Consider the following 16550-nt stretch of genomic DNA (forward strand, 5'->3'; position numbering starts at 1 on the left):
TTCAAATGAAATTCTCTATTTGCCGGAGTCTCTCTTTCTCTTTCACTGCACGTCTCTGCAGGCAACCTGACCACACAGAAATAAAGAACACCAAATGTTTTTTTTCTTTCACCACCTCAATTCATTCCCCCCTCTACCATTTACTCAGCCCCATTTTTTAATTTTCACATTTTCATTCTCATTTTCAGAGACACTCTATGTCCCTGTTCCTCCCCCTGCACTACCTCACCTTTACTGTCACCTTACTCGCTATCTGCTAATATTATTCATTTCCTCTCGCTCCATCTTAATAACTCTCCTCTCCATAATTTACCTTTTCTTAAAGATACAAAAGTCAGAAGTTTTCCTACCAGAACTGTGGGATTTGTGTCTTATTTGGTTTTGGCTCACTGATGTTTGCTTTTACTCACTTTTGCTTCAGTACTTGATTATATTTAGGTAATTAAAAGCAAAAAAACCAAGCATCAACCTTGCAGCAAAATGATGCTTACCCAGTGTGTTTAAATGAAAGACCAAGAGGTCCTTTAAGTGTCCACATGTGACAAGTTAGTAGTCACGTGTAATTTGGCGATGCTAGCAGCTTTGCCAAAATACAGTATTTGAGGCTGTGAGGATGAGAACGCTGTGGCTTTTTCAGTCCTTTGATTTAAGAGCAGACTTAAATCAAAGGACTGTGAAGCTTAATAGTAACTACCATTACTGCAGTCACCTGAATACACTTAAACCTGTTCTCTGCATGTTGACTAAAAGTTGCACACTTGCTTTTTGAGGATTTTTAGCTATGCTAGAGTCACTATTCTTGCATTCATTGGTTCCCAATTTCTTAGGCTGTGTGTACACTCCACAAAAACCTAAGAGCTACAGCTCAGAGTCGACAGGCCTCAGTTAGCATGTTAAGTTCACAATAGTAAAATTAAAGACTGAACAGGTGTCACTTGTTTGGAAGGTTTGCCACAAGAAAGGTTCTTCTCTCTAAAAACAACAAAAAAAAAATGGCCAGCTTTTGTAAGATTATAATTAATTAACAAACCACTTCTACAACAATGTGCTTAGATGAGACCAAAGTGGACGTGCTGATGGACATAATTCAACGCACTCTTATCAGCTGTCAAGCACGGTGGGCTTATGTTGCAGCTACAAGAGTTGTAGTATTGAGTTGAGCTCTTCTGCAGTTATCTCATAGTATTAGTTACAAATCAACTAAAGGATCCTTCTTTTGCTACACTTTTAAAATTCAGTACACTGTAATCTTATATTGAATAATTTCACCTACTTTATTTCTCTTGTACAGTTTTGGTGCTTCTTCTTGTCACTCCTCTCTTCTTGCATAAAAAGCAGTCCTGTACTCCTCTTCTTACTCACTTGTCTTCCTTTCTTCTTGCATTTCCCCCTTTGCTACCTTTATTCTTCTCTCGTCTCTAATCTATTATTTCTCCTCGCTCCCATTCCTGCCTTCTCCTCCTTCCTGTTCCCTGCCGTGCACTGATGATCAAAGCAGGCTCAACAGGGCATTACTGTATGTCACAGAATAGCTGCCTACAGGGTACTCAAGGTCCACATTTACACATGCTCTGGAAACTAAATGATATTTTTGAGTTGTCCCAGTCCCTTGTTTATGTAAATCTAACAGCCCAATGCAATAACGTACAATGTTACGTGTTCCATGTTACATCATTTAAATTTCTGATGAGTTTGAGTCATAATGCAAAAGATTTTTAGTTCATCAGAAGTGAAACAGCACGCCTTCTGGACATCTGCACACTACTTCGTCTATTCTGTGTGCAAAGAATGAAGCATCAGGTGTGAAACTCTTTTAATACATTCCTTTATTTACATCCCTCCATCTTTTTCTTCCGTCTTTACCATATGTCAGACCAGATTTCACAAAAACGGTAAATCTGCAGTGGACAATATGAGCACAGCGAGACTCCTGTGCACCACTTGTTCCGCATTTACACTGATAACGTGTTGTTTTAAATAGAATTACTGAGGGTATTTAGCATGAATATGTCTCACAACTGGCATTTTTATCAAGAGACTGGAACAGAAAAGTGATTTTTTTTTTTTTTTTTTTAGTTATCCAGAGATCTTCAAACAACTGACCCTGTGTCTTACAACTGAGCAACACAGAAGTTGACTCCTAATGCTAATGATAACATCTGTTTTTGGTAAATGTGGTCTGACCCGGACTTTAACACACAATGCTCCCTAAGATGCCTTGTGTGTGATTTACAGATATCACATTATAATTCTTAAATGTGTCTACAAAATATGCACCAGCACAGCATATTTGTCAGTTTATTCCATAGATCATGTGAAACTTATGTCGTGCCTTACAGAGTGACTTTGCAGATGGAAATCTGTGAATAACTTGATTTAAAACACCCCGCTATTCTTTTAGCTGTAATAGTTTCTAGCAATTTTTGATTATTACTACAATAATAAAGGGATATCCCATTAGATTTGGCAGTAACATATCAAGGAAGAAACCTCCCACATAGCATCTTAAAAAGGATAGTTCAATAGAAGCCATTAGCTCATTTAGAGGTTAGATTTCCCAAAACACTCGCTGCTAATTACACAGGGCTGCAGTTCATAAGACACAGACGTTTCTCTTACAGCAACACAGCTGCCTTCATACTGGAAGGCTTCTGATTTGCATGTAATCAACTAGCATCCCTGTTCTGCATGTGAATGTTTGGGGAACCAAACCCATTGAAATCCTCAAGAGGAACAACAGGAGCAAATGAAACCAACAACAAAAAAAATATCTAAAATAAAAATGATGGCATATATGCTATGTGCACAGTATATATATTTATATATGACATGGGCTCAGCAAAGTATGTACAGTTATTTTTCTTTTTCATCAATGCATAGTAACTTTGTAAGATCATGAGGTGTACATAAATAAGAACATTAAGTAGCAACTCAAATAAATAAACTTTCATTCATGACTTGCACAATGAACACGGGGATAAAAACAGGAAATGATCAGAGATGCTGTTAAAAAACAAAAAAAGCCTCTCAAGTTTGTCAAAAGCGTCTTGCTCTCAGGGGTAATTTCTCACTAGATTATCTCTTGGCTATCCCCGCCAGTGTGCACTGCATGAAATCATTAGCTGATTCAGATCCACGTGAAGATACAAACTTCACTGAATTAACTGTATTTTCTGTTTCAGCGACAGCACGTTCTGGGTTTTTGCTCTTAGTGGAGAAAAAAATCAGCACTACAACGCTTTAGACAAATTACACCAATACGGTGACATCATTTCCACTGCTCTCATGTCGCTCTCCCATAATGCTCTCTGCTCGACAACAAAAGACACGATGACAGTGATGTAGAAGAAGCATTTGAAAGGCGTTGTTTTGTGTTTCAGGGGGAAATGGACTCTTTCGTATATTTATATTTGTACAAACATTTAGATCATAAGTATCTCAAGCACCATAGATAATAATACTAACAAATCTTAGGAGTTGCTATCCATCCAAAAAGTGGAACCAGGCAGAGATCTATGTCTTAAGCTCGTCTCCTCCCTTTTTAATTAGGTTCCTTTAATTTTTTTTATATAATTTAATTGTCCTTTACAATATAGGGGATATTAAAAGTGTTTAAACACCCTATAGCTGTAGTCCCAAAATATTGATTAAATCTACTACCTTGTTTCATTAGAATTAAATGTTAAACACAGTATATTGACGCACCTGCGTGTCCCTCACAATTTATCTATAAATATGTCTTCAGATTTCGATTATCCTGCTCAATGCTACTATCGTACATAGTCTCTACATGGTCCCATTGCACTCAAATAAAAAAAGGATACCTTATTATAAAACACACACAATGACAAATCATTCAGTTTCTTTTAGAATAGAGCAGAACAACACAGATACGAATAACAGACAGACTGCCTGTGAGTCAGGCAGGGAGGCAGGGAGTCAGTCGTTGGTTGTATTTAACACCAGATCAGAGAGAAGTGTTTTCACCTCTACTACCTTCTGACATTTCATAGCTTTGTGAACATTAAAAATCTCTATCGAGGGAAACATCGTGTATGAATGCCCCGGAGGGCCAAGAGTCACATGTGCTCCGTTTGTGAGTAAAGCCAAAGTAAAAACGACACCACAGGATACCAGATTCAGTGTTTTTGTTTAAACACACATAACTTTGTGTCCTGGAAAAATGTTTAATGCTTTTAACTTTAGGTTTTTGGTCCTTCCAAGTTTAATTAAGTTAATCTGTAGTTTTCCTTTAAAGGGGACCTTTTATGCTTTTCCTGTTGGGAATAAGCACGAAGAACTAAAATGGTGTTTCACAGAGGATCAACTGAGAGCACTTCACTGAGGCCCAGTATAAAATAAATAAGGATTATTTTGATCTGTTACTCATGCAAAGCGGCTCCTGTGGAGTCCGAGAGTAAAAATAAAGAGCATAACAGGTCCACTTTAACGTTGTTTCTCTGATCTCTAATCAATGTACCAAAGACCATACATTGAAACACACATTATTAGTTTGTTTATCATATAGTGAAACACTGACCCACAGTAAAACATCACATTTAGAAAAGAAAATGAAAACTGCTTCCAAGGACACTGATCTTTTCTGGATGTTTCTATACTAGCACCATACTTACTTGTACACAAATTTAGAGAGAAGGAGACTTGGTCTTGGTATTGTTGAAATGTTCACAAGGCACTTCTAAATCTTTTCCTTCGTCCTCTTGTCATTCTCTCTCGGTTAGTCTCTTTTAGTCGCTGCACAACAATACCAGGCCACTCTGTAGTCAGCACTCCGTATTTACAGCCAAAGGCTTTTAACCATGTAAAAAATGTTCTTCCAAAATGTGTTAGATGTGAAATTATTCTTCTCTTGCACTTCAACTTCAGCTTTCTCCTTCTTAAAAAATGGCAGTTTTTGTTCAGCTATAGCCTTTTTTTTGCTCTCGGTACATTCTTTCAAAGTTTGACTCACTGTGTGTCACTGCGGTCCAATTATTTTGTTCTCTGGTTACTTGGTTTGACATGTCTTTTTAGACTCTCATACATTATTTGGGCAGCCATATTTTCTCTGATTGAAAGTAGCCCGTCCATTAGATAGTTTCTGAGGTTGTTTCCAAGACCCAGCAAACAAATCTACAAATCTTGTCTCTGTTTTTCTGTTAATTTTTCTCCGTAAATCTTCTTTTGATTTTTCCGGCCACCTGGCCTTCTGCTTACTCACATCTGGACAAGACGCTGGAATAATATGCAGGATCATGCGGTCGGTCTATTCCTGTGTTCATCCTTCCAACTGTCGAGCTGCAGTTAAAGATTTTCTAAATGTGTTTGATTAGTCAGGGGAATGGTCTAGACATTGACATCGTCGAGGCCACTTCTCCGCCTCCATCTGTCTACTGATGCCTTGAGGACACATCAAAGCAGGTGATCATCATAAGATGGGCTTTGCAGAAGTTGACTCTGGTCTCCAGTTTGTCTGTCACTGTTTCCAGAGCCTCCAAATACTCCAATGAGTCCACTTCATAGGCCTGCTGCAGCTCAACTGGACACAAATAGAAAGGTGGAGAAAATACATCATTCCTTGATAAAGTGCTGTTGAATGTGGGTTTAATAATTAAAAAGGTGCCACGGGTTATATTTTACATGTTATTGTTAAAATGGAATAATGATAAATGTCATAATAATAATTTATAACAATTATGATTTAAGAAAAAAGAAGGCGGCCGATGAGTTAATCATCACTCTCTCTACACCGGTCACTGTTGTGAGCACCTCAGACTCCAACATCATAGCTGTAATGGGCTTGATATCAAACAGTGATGGCATTGCCTGCTGGTCTCAGATTATCGAATAATGTAAAGAGAAAAACTTCCAGCTAAATCCCTGCAAGTCCAAGGACCTCATAATGGACTTTACGAGAGAGTAGCAGAGGAAATTTGGCCCTCTCTGCATATTTGGGGCCCATGTGAAGAGGGTAGATAACTTTAAACACGGTAGTGTTTACATCACAAAGGACCTGTCATGGTCCTGACACATGAAATCACTGGTGAAGAAAGCCCATCAGCACCTATAGCATCTCAGGTACCTAAGAGACTTTAAACTCCCACTCAGGGTGCACAGGAACTTCTACACCTGCATCTTGAGTGGGAATATCAACACCTGGATGGTTAGTTGCACCAAGCAGGTGGTCTGTTAGCTGAGAGAATCTTCAAGACCACCCTCCCCCATCTGTGGGACAGCGTAGAATAAGATCTCAGAGGATCAATAGGAACTCCAGCCCTTCTTTTATGGTTGCATGATTCATTATGTTGGTTGAACTTTTATTTCATATACAGCCCAATAGGTACATAACTGAATAATTAAGTCTGATGTAGCCTATTGCTACTTATGTAAAATCTGCATTATTATCCAAGAACTGTTACGATTAGGATTCACATCACAATTCACACATAAATCAGAGATTTATCCATTTTTTCATACCTGAGTTTGTTTGTACTTTGCAAAAAATGTACAAAAAGTGCCTCTGACCATTTATTCAAAGAAATGACAGCTAGCTATCTTAGCGAATTTAAACACAGCTGTATTAAATCACTACTACTTATTGACAATTATTATTATTATTAAATGTGTTTTCTTAAAAAGAAGATTAGGGCATGGCAGCATGCCGATTGTATGCAAAAGCCTGTTTAGATGATTCTGATTTACTAAATTGCACAGTAGTAAGAAAATGTCCTTAAAAGTGCAATTGAGGGCAATTAAGCCACACCCTTACAAAAAAACACAACAAAGCAAAACATTATTTCGTATCGTGAAAGTTTGCCCCATCAGATGCATCAATCTGCAACAACACAATCCTTCCCACAAATGCATTTTTGTGTCTATTGAAGTAAAATCTATAATGCCCAGTCACTTCATATTTTTAATAATGAAATGACAGAATGTATTTGTCTGAAGAATGAACCAGCAGTCATGTAGCACAGCATTAGTAATTAACATGAGTCATGTAAAATATAAAAATATGCATCATAACTTAAACATAATAGACTTATTTATTTCAGAATAATCCTCCACTAAAATCCTAAACAGTTTCTAACCTCCTTTGCTCTCTCACACACAGACCTATATTCCCTGATGTGTCAGAGGTCCACACTTACACTCAGTGGTCCACTTGTGTGGCTCCAGCATCAAGTACTGTTTGGTTTGTTCCAGTTCTTTCTTGAGACACTGGTACTTGGCTCTGACTTCACTGATTCGCTGCTGGCGGTGCTCCAACAGACGAAGCTTGGCACTGACATACACCACCTCCTGACACACAGAGAAGGCAGACAGATAGACACGGATTTTATTTAGCTTTATTTTTTCAGAGGAGCGTGTTGTGAAACACAGGTGGGTCTCCTTCAGCAGCGGCACGCTTAAAATTCACACAGTTAAATACATTCGCACCTCATCGTCTCCCACTGTGGCTGCAGCTGAGCGCCTTCGGACACTGAGCAGCTTTCACTGGAACACGATTGTGGCTTTCTTAAGGTTGCTGCAGGGAAAATCTATATTTCATGCTTTTTCTCCATTTCTCTTTTCCAGTGCTCACAGTGCTCTCTCCTCTGATCACATAAAGGTTTAACAGTGGAAACCCCCCCAAAACCTGCATTCATTTACAACAATTTCCTAAGTTTAACAATTTTATTCTGCAAAGTCCTCAGAATTTAGAATCATTTTTTTAAGTAAGCCAAGATATGTAGATTTATTTAAAAAGTTCACTGTTCACACAGAACTAAATGCTAATGTTGAGCTATTCATGTTCTGAAAATCCTTGCTGTTGTATTTTTTTAAAACCTTTTGGTTTCTTTCCACACTGTCACAACAACACAAATCCTTTTTCATCCATTGCCCAACCACCAGCTTCCTCTTCTGGGTTTCCATTAGCAGCAGTGTCCAACACTTATTGTTTTTTAATGTGCTTCACCACCATTATTCATCAAATCAGTGTCACTGGAATCAAGAGCAATAGCCATCTTGCACTTCTGCTCTCCTTCTCTTCCACTCTTCTAAAGACATCCATTCATCCTTCCCCTTCAGTCAACCATAATAAATCCTAAAAGTTTTTTGCTATTTTCTTCTTCCTCCCTCTTTTACACGTGCTTCCTAGTCAGCCTCCTACATAACTGTAGTCCGGTGGGAACTAGATATTTTTAAAATGTGTCGAAATGAAGCTCTGAACACCACATGTACAAATATCAAGTGGCAACAACCATCGTAACCGAGGATTGCTGAGTGGTGGCTCCAAAAACACTCCCAGTATCAACTTCCATTACAAATTCAATTAAATGTTCTAGTCACTCTGGTGTCATTAGTTCACTCTTCCTAATCAGTGTATTAGTGGCTATTTTTAGGCTTTAGAGAGAAAATGAGAGATACTGTTTGGATGAGGCAAGCCGGAAGTAAAGCTGGAATCCAAGAACCTGTTTTAGTTGAGAACTGGTGCCAAATTGTCTGGTTCATCTGAATAATAAATCACTTCCTGACATGGTTGATCTCATTACTGAGGTTTCAGCAGAACCAAGTCCAATTTAGCCTGTTTTTCTACTCTGATTCTACCCTGTATTCAGAGTCAGTCATAATAAAGTGCTACGTTAATCCTGGAAAGGAGGAACTGACAACCAATGAGATCTGTAGGCAGAACTGATAATGGCATTGACAACAATAAAATCTTGCTTAGATTATGATATGTTGTAATAACGTTTAATTTTCTTTTGTCCTCACTTGCTGGTGGTGTATGCAGAACTTTTCCATAGATGGTTTTGCTTTTCATCAGCGTGTCTTAATCAGTTTTGGGTTCACTGTAATTTTGTCCTGTTCTTTGAAAGTAATACCAGTAGACCCTCAGGGGATTCCACTATCCAAGAAAGTGAAAATATATTTTCTTTATGGTTTTAAATCTTAATGCACAAACTGTCACATTAAGTAAACTGCTTTAAATGTAACTCGTCTGTTAGCTTCTAGCTACACTCGCCTCCTCCACCCTGCTAATATTTGGAGCCTCGCCTGGCTCCAAGGAGACAAGATAGCACCAGACATTAATGTTATTCTCTAGGCTTCAGTTTAGCTCTAATGCAAACTCACTGAGTGATATTATCAATATCCATCTTTACATACGCCACATGTTCCTTTACTAAAATGATATGCTGCTTCCTAAATTTGAAGTTTTGTTTTCCTGCAAACTGCCCAATAACAACGCACCCTGTGATGACACATATATGCCTGAATTTTTTACCTTTTGCCCATCACCCATTTAGATTTTTGCTCAAGGACGTGTTGACATACGGGCAGGAAGAGATAAGGATCAAATCTCCAACCCTGCAATTTGTTGACCTGCTCCACCACTTGACCTACAACAGCTGTGCAGCTCAGGTGTCTTTCCTCCCTCCTCCCTCTCACCTTGCTCCCTCCTTTGTCCTTCCTTTTCTGCAGCCGTTCAACATCATCTATCTCGTACACCTTGATCTCAAAGGTTTCTGTTGTTGCGGTCACTGCCCGGAGGTTTGAGGGTGCAGGTGGCCCAAGTGGCCCGTCGACCCAGCATGCACCAGGGCTGGAGGAGGAGGAAGAAGAGGACGTGATGGCTTGTTTGGAGGAACGGTGAGAAGGCGATGATGAAGAGGAGTCCAAGGTTAGTGCTGGGATCAGACGTCGACGCTGGAGACCTAAAAGAACAAATAAAAAGAAGATTACAGAAAGACTGTTACACACTGATGACAAGAATAGTGAAGTTTTGAGCCAAGGCGATAAACTGTTCATATGAACGGCAGAATAAAAAGTGTCTTTTCTTTACCCTTTTTTAATTCTAATTGAAGAAATATCGCATGTTTGGAGTTATATACATTCTACTTTTTGGTGCATTTTATATAGCATTGAAGTGCCAGGTTATAGAGTGCAAAAAAAGCTGAATATGTTTAAAAAATAACTGATCTGAGCCGATCTGATGCAGTTTTTTCCTAAATATACAAAGTGCCAAAGAATTTTTCAACTCTGCTTGTTTTATCTCATTCATATGCTTAGTTTGCTTGCAGTGCGTTTTACTCTCAAGATCACCGTTAGTTTAGCTCCATAATCCTCAAACAGTGCATCAGTCCCTAGTGGTGTGGCACAGAGCCACCACAGGTGGGGTGTGGATGAACAGAAGAAAAATGCTAAATGAAACTAAGCTAAATGAAAATGGGAAAAACAAATACTGATATTATAGTGCTGAACTTTATTATTCACTAAAATAATTCTAGGGTGTAGTAATACCCAAAAGTGATGAGGTTCAAACCAACTATCAGAATGGGGACAAAGGAGGTCTGAAGTGACTCAGTGAGATCCTGCCAGATGTACTGGTCCTACCTAAGCCTAAGGAGCTGGGAAAGGAAAAAAAAGTCTGGACTTTTTTAAGTTGCTTGAAGACGTTTCACCTCTCATCCGAGAAGCTTCTTCAGTTCTAAGGTCAAATGGTGGAGAGTCCCAGATTTAAGCCCTGTGGGAGTATTCCCCCAAGAGGGACACAAGGTGCATTGTTATTGGGCAGTTTGCAGGAAAACAAAACTTCACATTTAGGAAGCAGCATATCATTTTAGTAAAGGAACATGTGGCATATGCAATAATGGATATTTGTCCCTCTTGGTGGGATACCCCCACAGGGCTTAAATCTGGGACTCTCCACCATTTGACCCTAGAACTGAAGAAGCTTCTCGGATGAGAGGTGAAACGTCTTCAAGTAACTTAAAGAAGTCCAGACGCCTTTTTCTTTCCAAACTTCTTAGACTACGATGACCTGGATGACTGAGAACCTTTAATGGTCCTACTGGAGTTTTCCCATACAACTATCTCTAGAGTTTATAGATAATGGTAAAAAAAAACCAGAACCCACAGAGAAGAGAATAACTGAACTGCTTTGAGCTAATAAGAACGCAGTAACTCAAATAACCAGTTGTTATAACCGATGTATCCAGAAGTGCATGTCCAAATGCACATGTCAAATCCTGAAGCAGATGGCAGAAAACCACACCGGGTGCTACTTCTGTCAGCTAAGAACGGAAAACTGAGGCTGTAAATCACCCAGACTCACAGAAATCGGGCAATAGAAGATCAGAAAACTGCTGCTGGGTCAGAGTTTGGTGTGAACAACATGAAAGCATAGATCCTTCCTGCTGTGCATCAAGGGTTCAAGCTGCTGGTGGTAGTGACAGCCCCCATTTAGTATAACTTAAATGACACAGCCTACCTGACTATTGTAGCTGACCATGTTTATCCCTTTATGATCACACTGTACACTTCTTCTAATAGCTGATTCCAGCAGGATATCACACTACAAAGTTAAAATCATCTTTAATGCGTTTCCTGAACACAACAATGAATTTAGTGTAATCAAGCACCCTTCACGTACACCAGATCTCAAGCTAATTTGAGACGATATCATGTCAATATGAATTAAAATCTGTGAGGAATGTTTCCAGGACCTTGTTGACTCTTCGTCATGAAGAATTAAAAAGCTCTGAAGCCAAAGACAGGCCCAACCCTGTACTAACAATGTGAAACTACAGCAATGAAATGACCAATATTCACCCTCGGGGTCTTCAGACATAGCTATATGATCTTTTTTGATTTAACATATTTGACACATTCTTACATTTCTGTTAAATCATATTTGTTGTGTAGCAATGAAGAAAAAAACTGGGAGACATTACTTGAACTATTTTATAGTACAGCAGTTTAGCTACAAGCTTTAGTCTTACATTGAACTGCAATATATCTGACATCTCTCTGCTAAGAAAAAAGACATCTTTCCAAATTTCAGATTCTTCCTTGAACGCAATAAAACCCCTTAAGTGTCGGTTCACTCAGTGGGCATACCTTTCTTGTTTTGCACAGACATGATCGGTGGGAGAGGGGAGGAAGACAGATAAAAGACTCACTGGAGAGAGACATAAAGGAGGGGACAAAAGAAAACTGTCGCGCGAGACAGAATGTGAAATTGATAATGGAGAAGTGAAGTGAGATAAATAAAAAAGCAGGTAGAGCTCATAGATAATAGCAGCGGGTCAGTCTCTAATCTAACCACTGCGCAACACTGAACACACGTGCGCTTTGCATAGAAATTTCCAGACATGTCAACAGGAATGAGAGTTATCAGATTCACCAGAAAGTCAGTGATAAGGTATGTGTGAGAGAGGGGAGAGGAAGTGCTGATTTTAATAAGGTTGCAGCTGTCTTTTGGTCTCGAAGCAGCGCATAAAGGTCAAGCAGAGACATTTGTATTTCATTAGGAAGCAGCATAGAACGGGACAGAGAAAGATTGAGTCTGCGGGGAGAGGAAGATGCGAGGGAAGCGAGCTGGATGAATGACAGAGAGATGGGGTGAATACGTGGAATATGAGGAGAGAGGTAAGCACATGAATCCAGCCTAATGAAAATCAAGGATAAAAAGAGAGACTCAGCTGGAGATGTAATTAACATTTCAGCTGGATATTGCCTCGGTCCTTTATACACATGCTCTTTCTGCCTTTTTATTATTAAGACTATAATCAGTTTTCTATCACCGGGGCTCAACTGTATCAATCGTTCCTCGCTTACTGGCTTCACCTTGATTCACAACAAACACAGAATAATCCTTCACACCTTTGTGTCATCTTGTGGCACTGTCGTGGCTCTTTGATCCACAGAATCGGTTGTGGTGAAAGCAAAATGAGAGTAAACCCGGAATTTACGCTGCATGGCAGGAGGTGAGACTGCTTCCCGCACACTTGGATGGAAAGGCTAATTCCCTTTCGAATCAATAATTAGACACACACTGGAAGGAGCTGCCTCTCTTCAATCTGATTTTTTATGCACATATCAATCCTCATGCTTAACCAATAGACAGTAATTTGGCAGGCACATTAGCAAGCTCTCTGTGTTCTGTTCTGGTGAATATATATTCATTACAGCCTACACCAGCAGATTCCCTTTTACCATTTCACAGATGACTGGTCAGGGTCACCTTACCTTACCCAGCACCTCCTGTAGCCACAGCTTTCTTCACATTTCCCTTAACTGTTCGCTTCTTTTGTTACAGTGCTTTTCAACATCACAAAGGTGTCTATTTCTATTTCCAGCACTTCTATGTTACTGTTGTTTTGAAAAATATATGATCAAAATTTCACGCCTAAAAATTTGTTTGTAAAAGTTAATATGGTAAAAGTGGGCAAGCATCACACATTGAGGATACATTGAATAGAAATAGTACAGATGTTGGATATATATTTATTCATGTAATTATAAAAACTAGCCATCTGGGTGGTTTTAGCGCAGGGTGTATTTAATTTCATGTTTTTAACGCTTGTGCTTGTGCCAGCTTAATTAGGAGTGCTAAGACACTTCGACTTGTTCAGAAGAAATTACCACTAGTTATGTTGAGGAAAATCCTAAATTTGCCTTCCTATAAAGAATAGCAAGCGGATTATCAGGTTTTAGTTGAGGGGTGAAGATGTTTATAAAACACGATTTTGAAAATTTGTGTCGTGACCTGTGTTGCTCCTGCTCTTCTTGCTGCTTCTGGAGCTCCGTCGGGAGGAGGTGGTGGCTGAGCTGTGCTCACTGAGGGAGTCCTGAGCAGAGGAGGTACTTCCTGTGTTCTCACTGCTGTCTCTCAGCATGCTCTCATACCCACTGCTGCCTCCACTGTGGTAAAACAAAGCCGTCTTCCCCATTGCCGGAGGGAGCTCACCACTCAACACACTGCTGTTGGAGGCATTATGAGATCACAGTTAGAGATGAAGAAAAATACAGAAAAAATACATGTTTTATTTTGTGAAATTTAAGTTTCAAATTCCTCAGAGCCCTAAAGCTTGTACCTGTTGTCACTAGCATGGCCGCTACTGCAGCGGTGTGGTTTTCTGGGAGCTGTAATCTTGCTGTAGGGAGAAGGCAGTGTTTGTACCACTGCTGCCCTCTCCTCTCCCAGGCTATCTCCCCCACCGCCTCCTGCTCCACCTCCTCCTCCACCTCCTCCTCCACTGAGAACAAGGAAATAGGAAGCAGTAAATAACTTCGAACAGATTATTATCTCAATGAACTTAAATGTCACTTTGCCTTACAGTTTGCACCTTACATTATCACGACTTGCCAAAATTACTCTTGCATAATATATGGATCTAATCTTGCATTTTATATTAGCTGTCCTATGAATAAACGAAAAATGCTTCCATAGGAACCACTAAATAGGTGTACAGTATATGTAAATATACTTTTATGATATAAAACTAACAAACCTCGTCCCTCTTTCCTCTGTTGGATCTGTGCCTCCTCCCTGAACATGACTCCTGGAACGGGAGCCAGCACTCCCCTGGAGTAGCTCTGAGATTCGACCGTTGACAGCTCGGAGAGGAAGCTTAGCAGCCAGACTTCCCCCTCGACTTCGACTCAGAGACTGGGTAGACCAGGACCCAGGGGCAGGTCCCTGCTGCTGCACAGGGGCCGGGACTGAACTCTGGGGCTAAAAAGACAAGTAAGGTGGTTTAGGTGGATGGAAGGAGAAATGGAAGCCAACATCCTTTAATTACTTTAAAGCAGCAATCCCAGTCCACGTGGGCCGGTTTCCCTGCAGGTTTTAGATGTGTCCTTGATCCATCACAGCTGATTTAAATGGATAAATTACCTTCTCAACATGTCTTGAAGTTCTCCAGAGGCCTGGTAATGAACTAATCATGTGATTCAGGTGTGTTGACCCAGGGTGAGATCTGAAACCTGCAGGGACACCGGCCCTCGTGGACTGAGATTGGGGACCCTGCTTTAAAGGATGGACGTTAAAGCTAAACACAGTTTGAGGAAGGTCCTTAAATAATTTTAGCTAATTTTGTCTGATGAGCTTGTGGTTTACAGATGTTAAAGAAAGTGAGCACGGATCATTTACTTTGAAGAAATATTTATTCCTACCTTTCCATTAGGAGGAAGGCTGGAGCTCCGGCTGGAGCTTTGGCTTAAAGACTTAGTAGAGAAGCTCAGAGTCTTGGTGCTGGAGGCAGACAGACTCCTGGCCTTGGGACTGCTGGTCATCAGCAGCTTACTAACTGCTGATATCTTTGACTGGCTGCTGGTCTTAGCTGGTGACTGTGGAGCGCTGTTTGGACTGGTACTGCCGCTAAAAAGGCTGCTGGTGTTTCCAGAAGAAGAAGATAGTGATCCAGCACGGTTGAGGCTGCGTCCAGTGCGAGGCATGGTGCTGTCTCCCTTCACTCCCCCTCCCCCTCTAAGACTCTCACCTCTCTCCAAGGAAAAGCAGTCATAATGATGGGAACCACTGTGTGAGCTGTGGACTCGGCCCAGAGAGTTGGTTCTGTTGGCAAGCTGCTCCAACTTGGCACTGAAAAGCCTACTACTGTCTATGCTGGAGCCTCGCTGTCGAGTTACTCCTGCAGGGCCACAGCCAGATACCCCTGCATCATCTGCCGAGTTCCCCTGCGATGAGACTCCATGTGTGGTTTGCTGGAGAGGGCTGGCTGCCCTGTTCCGCTGGTCTAGACTGGACTTTCGTACAGGCGGCAGCGGTGGGATTCCCCCTTTTTTATGAGAGAAAAAGCCCTGCTTTCCATTGGATCCCCAGCGATCAAGTGTGGCACGGGGACTACAAGGAGTTGAAGTGGTGACTCCAAGATTACGGTACTCGCTTCCAATGTCTAAGCCATCATGGCGGTTGACACGGTGCCATCCGCGTGGTAGACTAGCGGTACGGTGGATATCTGGGTTATAAATACTAGTCAAGCATTCACCTTGGGCAACAACAGCCACCATCTCACAACCATCCACCACTCGCTTAAAAGAGTCTGGCGATGACACCACCTCACCACCTGAACTTGAACTGCCACGATCACCACCCCCACCATTTGCCTTATCTATTGAGTGGCCCTTCGAATGCTCTGCCTCCCTCTTCTCCAGTTTCCTTTCACACACTAGTTCCTTGGACTTTCCTTCTTCTGTACCACGTTTCAGCCAGGGGTCTTCAAAGCTCATCTCACTTGAAATAGATGCTATAAATGCTGCACTGGATTTGACTGGATCTTTCATAAAGTTGGCCTTTGTAGGTGAGGAGAGGATGGTGGCTTCCTGGACAACCATGGGTTTGACAGCTGCACATGGGTGAACAAGGATGTTGGTCTTGAAAGGAGACGTGTTGCCAGGTCCTGCCAGAATTTGGATGTTAGTTTTAGCCATGGAAGGAGGCAGTTTTCTCAGCCTTTCTTTAGTTGGAGTACCCTTATCACTCTGGTTCTCTGACAGAACCATTTCTCCTTCCAGACTCCCTCTTCTTGGGGTACCACCATTTTCATAACCATCCAGCGTCTCGATTCCAAAGTTGGGATCAGGATCAGCCAGTGCCTCCCCTTGCTGGCTCTGGGACTGGCTGAAGCTATGAAGAGACTGATCAGCTTCGCTGCCCGCGCTCAGATCACTCACCCAGGAAGAGTTGGGTGAACCACAGTTTGACATTCCTGTGGCTAAGGATTCACCTTCTGTCCGCAGCTTGGCCATTGCCACCTAAAACC

The 16550-nt window shown here is 41.0% G+C and overlaps 1 protein-coding gene across 1 annotated transcript in view; it reads right to left on the reverse strand.

Annotated features, from left to right (window-relative positions):
* Positions 1-1814: 1814 nt before the first annotated feature.
* Positions 1815-16550, reverse strand: part of kif26ba (kinesin family member 26Ba) — a 45429-nt gene continuing 30693 nt past the window's right edge. Inside the window, exons 18-24 of the mRNA XM_005733403.1 lie at positions 14944-16542; positions 14280-14503; positions 13863-14024; positions 13535-13749; positions 9433-9698; positions 7152-7302; positions 1815-5539 (exon numbers count right to left, since the gene is read on the reverse strand). Of these exons, the coding sequence (XP_005733460.1) occupies positions 5391-5539; positions 7152-7302; positions 9433-9698; positions 13535-13749; positions 13863-14024; positions 14280-14503; positions 14944-16542 (2766 nt within the window). The 3' untranslated portion in view covers positions 1815-5390. The remainder of the gene's footprint in view (positions 5540-7151; positions 7303-9432; positions 9699-13534; positions 13750-13862; positions 14025-14279; positions 14504-14943; positions 16543-16550) is intronic.

The sequence above is a fragment of the Pundamilia nyererei genome, unplaced genomic scaffold (genome assembly GCF_000239375.1).
Source record: "Pundamilia nyererei isolate P.nyererei 1_Seehausen unplaced genomic scaffold, PunNye1.0 scaffold00051, whole genome shotgun sequence".
Lineage (NCBI taxonomy): Eukaryota > Metazoa > Chordata > Actinopteri > Cichliformes > Cichlidae > Pundamilia > Pundamilia nyererei.